Genomic DNA, 14,080 nt, shown 5'->3' with positions numbered 1-14,080 from the left:
TTAAAATACGGTGCAGCGTGGTTTTTGGAAGCCGCAAACTTGACGCTCTCTTCCGCACGGACTGGCGGGGATTTTCTTGCACGCTGCTTGCAACTCGTTCAATGTTTTGTGCAGTCCTCGTTGTTCGGCTAGGACCTGGGCGTGGCTCGTTAGCTGTCGAACCCGTTGCACGGAACTTCTGGATCCACGTCCTAATCAAACTTTCACTTGGTGCTTCACTTAAACGACGAATTTTGTACTGAGAACAAAATTTCCGTCGAGCAACAGTACACGATTTGTTAGATGCAAAATACGCTTCGACTGCGAAAGCGCGGTGCGCGCCAGTCCACTGCGACATCGTGACTGACCAATCCGCACTAGTGCCGCGCCTAAATGTCACCCCACCCCGGTCCCCCGCGCAACCGTTGCAAAAATATTCGAATTTTAAATCCTAAATCTGCCACGGGACACCCTGTAGTATAGTATAGTTATAACTGATATAAGAGGGTATTTTCTGTTAATGAATATATGCTTTATAATTTGCTTTTATTCGAAAGTTTGTCACAGGTCAATTTACTGTTAGATTTAATATAATATTTAGAATGATACAGAATTTATAAAATTCTTATAATTTATGCTGCTAACTAACTGGGTAACCATAGAACCACAAGTTATACACAGTTATACAGCGCGTTTAGTGCGTTGCGAGCATTCTACTATCGACCCGAGCGGACGCCGTCAGTGTGTGCTATTCTGTATTTCGCATTTTTTGTGTCCGTACTTCGCAGTGATTAGTGCAACAAAATACAATGCAAGCTTTGCGCAGAATTGTTTTGTCGTCAGTCAATTTCACTCCAAACCTAGTAGCATGTCCACACAATACAAACTCAGTTTGCTGCTGTGGACCTGTGTAGTACGTGTGTGTCAGTATGTTTGTGTTGTAGCATTTGCTCTCCGTGTGCGTCTGTGTGCATCATTGAGTTACCATGTACTACGTACTAGAGAGGGCATCACTACTCAACTAATTGTAACACGAGTTAGAGTCAATCGTCTCAAACTCAATTTTTTTTGTTACATTGATTGGTTTTAATTGATAATTTTATTCATATTTTTTAATAAGATAAACAATATTTATTTGTTAGATTGATTGGTTTTAATTTATAAGTAATAAGAGGCAGAATATCTAAAAAGTGTATGACTCACTAGCTGGGCCGCTTCGCCGCGCTTGTTGCACAGATTTTGTTCGTGGTGTCCTCTCTATAACAATACCTCAATGGTGTGCACACTCACCAGCCAGTAGTCGAGCTGCAGCTCGAGCGGGTCGAGCGCGGGCGGCAGCGGGTCGGGCGCGGGCGTGGCGGGCGGGGAGGGCCGTGCGGGGGGCGAGCCCTCCTCGCCCTCTAGTGATGTGCCGCACGCTTCTGCCCACCCTACGCGCACCTCCTGTGAACACAAAATTAATCTATACTTATAATAAATCTGTAGAGAGGCCAATTCTGTACATGAAATATATTAAAAAAAAACTATGAAGGGGTGATAAGGGATCGCTACTGATGCCAAAAATGCAATCAGTAAAATTTTTGTCTGTCTGTGTGTCTGTCTGTCTGTATATTCGCTATAGAAACAGAAACTACACGACGGATTTTAACCAAATTTGACACAATTATTCTTCATACTCCTGGGCAGGTTATAGTAAAAGAATCATGTAAATCGGTGTAGAAACACCAAAGTTATACATGAAATACGCTATAAGTCATCGCGCGTGAATACAGAATCATGCCATAAGGATTATTTTTGTGTATCAGTTGCCGCGTTCGACGCGCTTCGCGGCGGGAGCTATAAAAAGGCGGCGGGTCTGCACCCGTTTCGCGTTGTCACGGCATCACGTGTGAACGGCTGAACCGATTTCGATAATTCTTTTCTATTATATTCCTTGAAGTACGAGGATGGTTCTTATGTAGAGAAAACGTAAATATGTTCCACGGGCGAAGCCGGGGCGGACCGCTAGTAATTATAATAAAGTTATACTTGCTCATTATTTAAAATCTATCGTAAAAAACTCCAATACTAATATCAATGAAATAAGTACCTTTACACATTGCAAATAAAATACATTACATACACTCTTGTTAATTTAATAAGTAACGCGCATAAAGGAGCTTACGGAGAGAGATAAACAATCAATCGATAATCAATCAATCGATAATCAATCAATCTATAATCAATCAATATATTACTATAATTAATGCAATTTGAGAAACTGGACCTTAAACTTCTTCAGCCTTACTTATAAAAACTGACTGATCTGTTGCTTAAACACCTCTCAGTTAAATAACTCTCAACTCCTTAAACAATGATTAAAATAATCATACTTATAAACCTGTCTCAGCAGTCTCTCAACTAAGTAACGTAAATATATTTTTTTTCTAGTAACATTATCGAAATAAAACCCGATATTCACGTAAAACTTAACTAAAAATGTACTTTTTGACAAATGTGAATGGTAGACTTTATTTTGTATGACATTTAACTGCCAATAAACTTTCAAATATATATATGTTATTTCTTTGTTATTTAATATAGGAATATCAATTATTGTACAGCTGTGATTTATTAAGATTAGGTTTAATGTTTATCATATTTGTACAGTGAAAAATCAAATAACTGTGAAAATGAGCATCAATAATTATTGAACTTATGAAGCAACAACAAGAGTTGCATGAAATTAGAATCCAACAGGAAAGGGAGACTCATGAAAAAAGGCTCTAAATACTTACTTTGGAAGAGGAATATTATAAGAAAACAATAATAAATTTACAAAAATCCGAAAATATTCATCTATATATATAAAACTCAAAGGTGACTGATATAGTGATCTATCAACAGTGTCCGTTCTGTAGCGTTTAGCTACTATTATGTATTCTGTGACGCAGGCTAAGCTGCGGGCAACAGCTAGTTCAAAATAATAAAAAAAGACGGGTTGCACTCCGGGAGTGCCGGCAGAAGTGAAAACTTGATTATTAACGATGAGCATGTTTGATATCCATCCGTCTTACGCTTTTTCGATCAGGGGCCTTAGACAAAGAAGTTTTCACTTCAAAAATTGTCAATAATACTATATTGAACGCACGTAATGTTCAAAAATTAAAAAAAATTGTAACGATACATTTTTTCACATAACAGAGTAAAAAATATCTGTCAGGAATAATATACTTAATTGAAATTGTTAATAGTAACGCGTTAGGAAATTTTGATGAAAAGTAGAAAATTCAGAATAAAAAATACGTAAAGCAAAATTGGCCACGCCTCTGACGTCCCGCACGGCCCTCTGCGAGCGCATCATTTATATTAATGACATTGTACATAATTCTCTAGTCTCTTAAAATCACAGAAGAGTGACATAAGTAAAAAAAGACGGGTTGCACTCCGGGAGTGCCGGCAGAAGTGAAAACTTGATTATTAACGTTGAGCATGTTTGGTGTCCATCCGTCTTACGCTTTTTCGATCAGGTCACGTGTCCTGACGCGAGTTTAAGATTTTATACCCATTACAGAAAAAGTGCTGAACGCCGCTAAAGAAGTTTTCACTTCAATAAATACTTTCGAACAACACAATTATAGTTAAATTCTGCATACTACAATTAATTAATAAGTGCAACTTACGGCGATGAAAGGAACGAATGTCTGACTAGAATCCTCATCACCGGACTTGTCTCGGTACGCGACCATCGCCTCGCCGATCGGAATGTAGTTCACCGGACCGATGCTGTTCAAATACCTAACGAATATATAAAATCAATTAATTAACTAGCACTTATATAATTATCATTCATTATATTATTATTCTGACTTATATTGAGGAAAAGAGTATGTATTGATGTAGACAAGACTATGTTACCATATAAAATATAGACATTTGATACTTTTACAGTTACGGTAACTGTTAAAGTATCAAAATGTCTTTATTTCGTTTTTGATAATTTAATGGTTAATCGAAAAACATTTTTTCTTTCATCTATCTACTCCTAAACGAACATTGCCTGTATAACGCGAATCATGTAAAAAGAACGCTGGATGAAAGTGATGGGGTGTGTTTTGGCATGTATCGAGTTTAGCACGAAAGTTATTTGCTGCATATTTATTGTTGAAGTATGCTCTCGAGTCGTGGCTTCGCAACTACATATTTGTTATTCTTATACCACCTCATAACACCAAATCTTAATACTATTATAAAGGCGAAAGTTTGTATGGATGTATGGATGTATGGATGTATGGATATTTGTTACTCTTTCACGTAAAAACTACTGAACCGATTACAATGAAATTTAGCACACATATAGAGGGTAACTTGGATTAACACATAGGATAGGTTTTATCCCGGAAATCCCACGGGAACGGGAACTATGCGGATTTTCCTTTGAAAATGCGGGCGAAGCCGCGGGCGGAAATCTAGTAGACCAATAAATCGCCAATGCGCAGCTTAACCATCAGCGTTCTTTTTACATGACCCGACCTATATGTACGCACACGTGTTTATACACACATCATTTTATTGTCATTACAAGTAAAGGTGGAATTTCAACCTTAAACCATACAAAATATGGTCGAATTTCAACCACCAACTCCCCAAATTACCTAGCAATCCTCGAAGACATCTCCGCGATGTCCGCCATGCTCGCGTCCGCAGCGCGCTCGCACAACGCCGTCCAAGATTCGCTCGCGAATAGTGCCGCGTACGTAGGGTCGTTGGCGGCTAGATAGCGGGATACTGTGCATTGACCTGTAATAATAATTATGTTAAGATAGATTCTATCTATATGACACAAAATTAGTTTAATGTTAAGAAACAGGGGTAATTTTATACTTAATAAGAACACTAATTTATCACATTGATCTTCTACAAGTAGGGAATTATTCATACTGCCCGGTCCAAGTATTCAAATATAAATTCAAGCTTTCTCAAATACATATTTATTACATGGACTCGTTGTCCATGTAATAAATATCAGAAATAATTAATAATGGCCTATCTAAGTGATAAATTAATCACTTTGCCCTTCGCTCTTGAGCCTTATTTATAATGGCCGGTCCTTATTAATAAAACGCAGTTAATACGTTGCCCGTAACATATACAGTATACACACACGTACACTCACCGACGGCTATAATTTTGAAGCTAAGCAGTGTCGTTTCGTCTGCACACGCACATGGGTTTATGCTACATCCACACACACGCACACTCACCCACAGGTATGATGTAGCAGCGCCGTGGCAACGTGTCTTATGACATTAAATTGCACACACGAACCATGTTCTATGTACACACGCACTCACCCACAGGTATGACGTAGTACCGCAGCGGCGGCGCGTCGTGCGGGCGGCGCGCGGCCAGCTCGACGTGCGCGCGCAGCCCGCCCGCCGCCGCCGCCTCGCCGCCGCACACACACATGCGTAACGCACGACGACTGCCCCTAAACACATCATAATTATTATGATTATTAAGCATATAAAAAATTATCAAGATTAAAAAAAAACACTTTATTGCACACACATAAAACATAATCAAACATAAATGATACAAACAATGCAATACGAAGCGGAACTAGGCAGCCTTATCGCTAAGAAGCGATATCTTCCAGGCTTACATATACAATTCGAGGATTTAAACTAATAACAAAAAAAAATTAATAAGACTTCACCTAGTTAAATAAGAAAAGTAGGGTAAGAGACTAGATTTCAATAGATTTACCGATGCACAGTACAATAACAAACAAAAATACAAAATGTAAGAGTAAAACCTCACTATTACTAAAACAAGTTCTATTTTTTTTGTGTATTTTTTATGTAATTTCATCGATGTACAGCTGCTAATGAGCCTTAATAAATAAATAAATAAACAAGAGTTTTAATACGACAGTTTCAATCCATCTAAATAACAACTTAACCCACGATTCCTACAAAAAAAACATTACTTCACAACATTCTTCCCAATCTATACTATTAATAGCTACTAACTGCTTAGCAGCCCTAGCTAGCACGGCCTGCAGCAGCGGGCGCGCGTCCGGCACGACGCCGTGCGGCGCGACGGCTGCGGGCACGGCGAGCGCCTGTAACGCGCGCGCCAGTGTCCCGGGGGCCACCGCCACGCACTCCGGCACCGGGCCCTCCTCGCCCAGCACGCGGCTCACTTGCTCCGCCATTGTGCGCCGCGGCTGTGTGTGATATACATGATGAAAAGAGGATATAGAACTCAAAAGTTTAAGGAAAATTTAATGTAAGAGTGATCTTTGAGAGGAACGAAATGTTTAGGAAAAAATCTCAATTACCGACTTGGCATTGAAAAATTTTGTCTAATAAAGTATGTAATAAGTTCAAAATAATATAACATTGACCATTTTTTTGTCGCTTAGACAGTGCGCGCACGAGCAACTGGGTCTCCGCAACTATTTTGTCTCTTCACCCATGGGCTAGTATGAAAGTGCGCGCACGTAGCGACGCAACTCCCCATACAAATTGATGGGAGAGACAAAATAGTTGCGGAGACAAAGTTGCTCGTGCGCGCTCGCTCTTAGCGACCACGTCGTTCCATAAATTCCATTAACATAAAGTATTGATTACTTAAATATAAAAAATATAAATCGTGTTATTTATTGAGGAATATAAGTTACAAATTCATCATTCATCCATCTTTATTCGAACATACTGATCACTAACACTTCACACTTGGTACTAAAATTTATTAGCACTTACCTCCAACGTAGTAGGACTCAATGCGGGCAGATCGTGCGCGGACAGCGGCCGCTCTCCTCCAATCACTAGCGAGTTCTTCTTCCTGGCGCCAGACGCTGGCGTCAAGTTACCACCGCTTGTCGCGCTACGGAACAGCCGTGAGCGTTTGTCCTCCTGTAACATTAAGTTTGGTAAAAATAGTACCTATGAATAAATAAACTATTTAATAGTTAAACATGCTGCAACTTTTTCATGTTTAAATATGATCAATGAATTCTTCCGCAATATTTCGAACTATGCGGTATAAAAAGTTTTAATAAATGACTTGTGGCGACAGTTTTCGGACTACCAATTTTTATTTTTAGTCCTCATTGTTATACTTAAGCTACAAACCTTGGTCTCATTAGGAGGCGAGCTGGAAACAGACGCTCCAGACACCTGAGCGTCGAGGGTAGCGTCACCATCACTATTCCCTTCACTGCCTCTCTCGTCCCCCGCTGAACTACGTACTGCTTCCGATTCTATACCGTAAGATAAAATCAATACATTTGAGTCTTAATTTTCCATAGCTACACTTTCAAAATTGTTTCTTTTCAAAATGTTGATGCCATTTTGATCCATGTTCTATGGTGTTAAGGATCGAATTGGCTTAACTTTTATATGCACATCGACGACATTATAACAATTTTGAAAGTGTATCAAATAGACAGGAAAGATAAGAAGGAACTGTTGAGCAATAGGAGGAAAGGAAAATAAGAGAACTCCACTTTGATAATAATGAAATCCAAGAAATTGTAATAGTTAGGGAGACAATGTCTTCATCTTCATTCAGACAGATTTTTTTTAGGATTTTCAAATGACAATACAGTGCACATATTATGCATCTGTTAGATAACACAAACTGTGAGGATTCAATCATAAACTTTACATAAGAGTGATAAGACAGTTAAAAATATAAGTGACAGTGCATGAAATAAAAGCTAAATAAAATAAAAGACAACACAAGAAGCTTGCTATGAATAGTGCTAGTGATGTGCTACAGATAGTTCTAAGATATTTTTATAAAAATTTGTCATACAAAAATTGTATAAAAATATTTTTGTAAGTTATTATTACTGTGTTATGTGTGCAATCATGTGCTATGTTAGTTTATTTCCTAAACATAAATAAATACATGAATAAAACAAACAATTAATCATTGCAACAGGTGTGAAGTATCCCTATGCTTTAAACAAGCAACTTCAGGCCCAGATTAAAAATAAATCTTTTCTCTTCCTAATTCTCGAGTAAATCTAATAAATGGACAAATAAAAAGATACAATTTTCAGCATTCATGATTAGCAACACAACATGTCCATTCAGCAGTAAGAAGTATCCTTATTTTTTTTTGTTTTTCTATGACGGAAAACTTCCTTACTATCCTGAGTGGCATAGCCCATATTCATTTTAGATTTAATCTAACATAGCACACGACCGCACACTCGCTCGCTATATACCTGTGAACGAGACCGTCGTGTGTCGGCCGCGCGGACGCAGCTCGGCCGCGGACGCGACGCTCGCGTGCCGCGTCACTGCGCATGCGGTATGCTTACGTGGGGCGAGTGGCGGGCGTGCGTGCGCGAGAGTGTAGTGCGCAATTTGAGTTTTTTTTTTGTAGGCGATAAAGCAAGTGTGTAGATGGATGAAAATTATTTTGTAAGTGACATGGAAGGCTTGTAGTGTGTTGATAAGTATTAAATACATTGAGTTCAATGAAAGTAAAAGACGTGTAAACTTTGTGTAACTTTTTGTGTGTTTTATTTAATAATTTTGAGCAGCAAATTTCAAACAAAAGTGAATCATCAAAATCGATAATTTACGAATGATAAATTATATCTTTTGCCTTCAATTGTGAAATATGGCTTGATTAAATCAGCCTAATCGCCTTACAAACTATACAAACAATAAAACAAATTGCGCACATCATACCACATCGCACACGCACATTGATGAAGTGTCAGTAAGTGTGGACACACAATGTTTGATTAATAATGATTCCAGTGTTTTTAGTTCATAAATGTGCACCGCCACTGTCACCCACACATGCACTAAACTATGCACACAGCGTTACATATACAAAACACAAAATTATGCAATGAAAAACGATACATCTACCTACATTTTCATCTGTTATATTTTGTGCAAAATAAAAATAAAGCAACCATACAATACACGAATTAAATGCTCATATCAAATTGTAATTAAATTTTAAATATCTTTACCAGGTATTTAAGTAAAGTATTACTGATATATTATAATAGTATAAAAACTTATTTATTGCAATAAATTAAACACGATTATTTTAACTTCAATTTACTTTAATGCAGTTACCAAAAACTATTCTAAATACATCTCCATTACACTTAATAATTCAATTCAACTAAACTATCGGCTTATGGGTGACGTTGATGTTCATATGAAATAATCAATATATTACTATCTAATAAATAATTTACTATCTACAATAACCATTATCAACTTTTTCGTAACTTTACCTAAACATTAAAACATCTAACTTCTAATATTGAAAACCATAAGCCTAATTGCAACACTGACCACCAACAAAAAAGAAACAAAATAAAAAAAACCACAATGGCGGCGTTCGAATTTCGCGCCAAACGTCAATGTCACTTGTCAACGTCAATGTTAAAGTCACTCACCATTCGAGTGTCGGTGGTGGTCCTGGTTGGCGAGGCTGCGTGAGCTACTGAAGAACGGCCGTAGCGAGGGCTTGGGCGTAGAGCCGATACTGATTGTGTCCATCTGGTCGGGACCAGAGTCCTCACCCTCGCCGCAAGAGAGCGATTCCAGTTCCTGGAACGACTGCGGACTTGTATTTTATGATCAATCTTGCTTATAATATTTTTTAATGGTCACGTTTACATTTTGATAGTACCTTAAGAAATGTTTGGGATGTTACTAATTTAATAAAGCAAAAAGTTAGTTTAAATTAATTTCAGCGTCTTCTTCTTCACTTACATGAGCGCGTGCTCTTCTCTTCTGATATATTATGATTGTTTATTTAATTCATAGAGAAGCATAGAATATAATTCTTCTATGTTCTGCGACTTAACGAAAAAATATTAATGTGCGTATGTGTGCATTTCCTACCCTTTTTGCTATCTACCTCGTATTTTCTTTCTATCTATCTAGTAAACATACCTGAAACAGTTCATCAATGTCCCGTTGCGCGTTATGGTTATCCCGCGCCGCGCCTCGTTCCCCCATCTCTTCGGGTACGCGGAATCGGCGCAGCAACGCCGCGAACTTCTGCTTTAGATTACGTTGCTGGAAGAATAGAAAAACAAAACATTTATGTGTCGAACTGGACTTTATTTACCACCAAAAAACAGGTTTCTATAAAGACATTGTTTTTATATTTGTAAATTGTAATAGCTTTCAATGCAATTTAGCAGCTAGATTTATTGTATCATCATATTACGTAGATATGAATTACCAGCTGTTTGAATAGTTATTTTTCGCACAACTCATCTTCGAGTAGGACTTTAAACTAATTTAGTTACGCTAAGAACAAATATTTATATCTAGCTTATATTTCTTACCCGCTTATTTAATGCCATAAACTAAACTAACCTACTTACTGTGTCTGTGACAGTTTCAGTCAAATAGAAGGTATCATTAACATTTATAACAGGAAAAATATATTGGAAATTCCCACTTTCAGTCTATTTGTTTTTAGATCTACACAACATAACCAAGGCCACTCTGTGACAAATTTTATATGCCTTATTATATCTAGATTCGCGCAAACAATGTGCGATAAATATTAATCCATCAATAAATTTCACATAACCCTGGCTTTATATTGTTACTCGATTAGTAAATGTACACACATTACCACAAAAGTTCGTTTTAACCCACTATCAATTCACACAAAACACAATTACATCCGCTGAAAAGGAAAATTATTTCAACGTTATTCAAACCACACCCTCCGTGCAAATTTAGAGCCAATGTTCACCCCAGAGAGTACACTTTCACTTGGCATAATCTCGCAGCAATAATTACCTGCATCGTATTCAGTAGTGCACATAATACTAATCTTATCGTGTTGCTCCCGTACCGACTGATAAGAGTGACATCATACTTTTAGAGCAAGCGAAGGTTGTGTCAAGGCGGTGCGGATGACGTAAGAAATATGAAAATAGGTCTGGAGTCTATTGACTTGATAAATAGAGAAATGTTGGAAGAGTTTCCTTCATTGTTTATTAAGTATCTATATATATAAAACTCAAAGGTGACTGATATAGTGATCTATCAATGCACAGCCCAAACCACTGGACGTATCGGGCTGAAATTTGGCATGCAGGTAGATGTTAGGAGTTAGGACGTAGGCATCCGCTAAGAAAGGATTTCCCGAAATTCTTGCGAGAACGGGGAAAAACGGGGATGCACGTACAAAGTCGTGGGCGGAAGCTAGTTGTCATATAATTGTGTATCACATATCAAATCGATGATGATGATATAAAATAGCAACCTTGCTTATAGAATATAGAGGTACATGAAAAAGATTTCAATACTTGTGAAATTCTGTTAAAGGTACCACACAATAGCTCTTAGTAAGATATAGAATAGAAGACCATGCTTACAAATACGTATTTGAAGTTTTGCAAGTATTGGACATCATACATTTAGCCAGAAAAAGTATAAAGGGATAATGTATATTATCTTTAGTAGGGAATAAACACAAAATATACTAATTAGAATTAAGTTTTGCATATACTTATAGAAAACCATAAGGAAACGAATTATTTTTTTTCACACAACACAGGACAGGACAGTATGTGATATCGTATATGAATTATTTGTAACGTGTATAAGGATAAATATTAAGAACACAACACAAAACTAACTACATACTAGAAGTATCTACAATTCCTAAAACGCAGGCAACTGTATGAAAATAGAAATTAACATATGAACAGCTTTCTTATCACATTCTACATCCATTTGTTAACAATAACTTATTTAAAGTTATTATAAGAGCTCCATAGAGAAGTGTAAAGAAGGCTTCTACTGTTTAAAATTGAACTCAGAAAAATCTTGATACAATAGTTTAAAGAAAATTAATCTCCATTTCCATATGAATAAAACTGAACATCGCGTGCCGGCTCACCGCCAGCTTGCCGCGGCTGCCTTTGCGCTTGCTCGGCGCGTGTTCGAGTTCACTATCGCTGTCCCTCTCGTGCGCCTTCGAGCGGATATAGCTCTGTCTCTCTCGGTCCATGTAGCCCAGCTGCGTGCAAGCAATTTTATTACGTTTGGTTTACTTTAGAACGTCTTTTGCGTACATTTTTTAAATATATTTAATTAATAATTTAAGAATAAGAAACATTATTTCGACCACTAAATTGTCGAAGGAGCAACATTTCTAATGTAAACCATACTTTTTGCATAAGCACATAAAATATTTTTATCAAATATTAATAAATTTCGACATAATATCATAAATATATAAAAAAATATGAATTTAAAAAAACGATGTGAATGTACTTTAATAAATAACAATAATTATATATGTAATTGAATGTATATTTTCAATATAAGCTCGACTATAGCGGAAGCCGTGTTCTAAACATGCACATGAGGCCAGGTTTTCTTTTCTTCATTTTCAGCATAATAACTATTATATATTTATACTAATATATATTTAATAACTTTTAGAGAAATATATCATAAATGTTTTTATATCTTTTTTTCCTTCAAAAATCCCTTAACAAAACTAAACTTATAAGTAAATTTGACCACACTTTAAAACGTCCTAAAATGTACCCACAATGTAAAGAAAGTATCCCCTACGATTCTGCCCGAGCCCTGAAGCCATACCAAACGGTACGATCATACTAAAAAGCTCCCCAGGGACCTTACCTTTGTATAAGAGAAGTCCGCCTTGTTAAACTCGATCTGTCTATGTGGCCGTCGCCGCGCCGGTGCTCCGTATGGCATGTCATCAGCTTCTTCCACTGAACTGAATTCACCCTCTTCTTCTTCGTCTGAATAGCCTCGCTCTGGAAGTTAGATGAAATTTTATATAATTTTAAGCTATTGCATAGCTTCTATCGCGGGCCTTGAGCGCGGGGACCGAATCCAGAAATTCCGTAACCAAAAAACCTCACTCCGACGAGCACGGAGGTGTGGTTTAAAGGCATAGCATGCAATAGCTTTACCGCGGCAGTCCCCGAGTGCCACACGTCTTTTTTTATTTATTTGTTGCTGGATTTACTAGTTGATCATATTAAGGTACCTATTACAAGTGGTTAGTCTTTTTTCCTAATATTTATTGATATTTATTACTGAGCTCCCATCTATAGGTAACTATTTAAAGTTAATACAAAAATAGCAAAAGAGAGAAGTTAGCCATGGTTTGAATGTTTACAAATTATAATGTAATTTAAACAGTTAATTTTACAAGCTCTTGAATAAAGGAATTAAGGATTTTTAATTCATGGAAGGAAAGAAGGTCTTCATTTACGAAGAAGCGAATATTTGTATAACATAATGTCTTATTTTACAGTAAACACCTACCTGTAATCAACAGCGTATTATTATTCTTAGTGTCATGGTCCACGGGGGTCGAAGCCAGCCCGGTGATGGTGAGCCTCGCGACTGGCTGGCCAGCCGGCGCTCCCACTTTGCCGCCTACGCTGATCAGCTCTAGCTCCATGTCCATGGACCTTTGGAGCACCTGCGGAAAGGAATTTTATTTAAAATAAAATTGAAATAGGTCTTGGTAAACATGCTTCATGTTGGGAGGCCTTTTCACTTTTGATTACCAATAAAATTAAGTGCTTTGACTAAGCAGTAAGCACTACTAATACTAGTAGCTACTCAGAAGTAAGGATTATAACAGGGTTACAATATCTTGAAAATTTCCCCTAGTTCTATTCCAATCATTCGAGTAACAAGAACAAGTATTGTGTATACTTATGACAAAGATCTAGCTGAGGTTTATTGTTGCTTTCCGCTTAAACTATTTGGCTGCCAAAAAATAAAATATGATACCATGTTCACTTACTACGAGCACGAACTGTAATTCCTATTCTTTTAACAACCATATTATTCTTATTTACATCAACAATCGTTTCCAACAGACGAATCGTTAGCAATAATGCCAATGTTGAGCCGTAATGACTGATCATTACCGTCATTACCTCGTAATGAATGAATTACGATACCCACAAGAGATGGGAACCGCAATCCGACAGCTTTAATGAAGCAGACTTATCAATATATGCCAAGTGCAATTTCCTGAACGTTCGCATATTACTCATTCAATATTAACAGTCTGGATGCAATGTGAAACTATCGGTGCA

The 14,080-nt window shown here is 37.3% G+C and overlaps 2 protein-coding genes across 6 annotated transcripts in view; one reads left to right on the top strand and one right to left on the bottom strand.

Moving 5' to 3' along the window:
• The window catches only part of KrT95D (phosphofurin acidic cluster sorting protein KrT95D), a 111,474-nt gene that overhangs the window by 4,519 nt on the left and 92,875 nt on the right, over positions 1 to 14,080 (bottom strand). Inside the window, exons 4-16 of one of the 5 annotated variants that reach the window (XM_089706618.1) lie at positions 13,293 to 13,452; positions 12,636 to 12,775; positions 11,884 to 12,003; positions 9,909 to 10,034; positions 9,407 to 9,569; positions 8,204 to 8,278; positions 7,101 to 7,228; positions 6,729 to 6,881; positions 5,994 to 6,190; positions 5,313 to 5,449; positions 4,614 to 4,758; positions 3,642 to 3,756; positions 1,270 to 1,422 (exon numbers count right to left, since the gene is read on the bottom strand). In XM_089706618.1, coding sequence (XP_089562744.1) covers positions 1,270 to 1,422; positions 3,642 to 3,756; positions 4,614 to 4,758; positions 5,313 to 5,449; positions 5,994 to 6,190; positions 6,729 to 6,881; positions 7,101 to 7,228; positions 8,204 to 8,278; positions 9,407 to 9,569; positions 9,909 to 10,034; positions 11,884 to 12,003; positions 12,636 to 12,775; positions 13,293 to 13,452 — 1,812 coding nt within the window. The remainder of the gene's footprint in view (positions 1 to 1,269; positions 1,423 to 3,641; positions 3,757 to 4,613; positions 4,759 to 5,312; positions 5,450 to 5,993; positions 6,191 to 6,728; positions 6,882 to 7,100; positions 7,229 to 8,203; positions 8,279 to 9,406; positions 9,570 to 9,908; positions 10,035 to 11,883; positions 12,004 to 12,635; positions 12,776 to 13,292; positions 13,453 to 14,080) is intronic. The other 4 variants (XM_089706619.1, XM_089706620.1, XM_089706623.1 and 1 more) reach the window with 4 other exon arrangements.
• LOC149480265 (NADH dehydrogenase [ubiquinone] iron-sulfur protein 7, mitochondrial-like) overlaps positions 1 to 14,080 on the top strand; it is a 59,010-nt gene that overhangs the window by 17,646 nt on the left and 27,284 nt on the right. The gene's annotated exons all lie outside the window — the stretch shown is intronic.

This window comes from Colias philodice, chromosome 18 (assembly GCF_061535455.1).
Source record: "Colias philodice isolate Cphi_HAF_F1 chromosome 18, ilColPhil1 Martin Lab GWU primary, whole genome shotgun sequence".
In the NCBI taxonomy this organism is placed as follows: Eukaryota; Metazoa; Arthropoda; class Insecta; order Lepidoptera; family Pieridae; genus Colias; species Colias philodice.
Note: the sequence above shows the minus strand (reverse complement) of the source record. Positions and strands in the feature narration are given on the sequence as shown.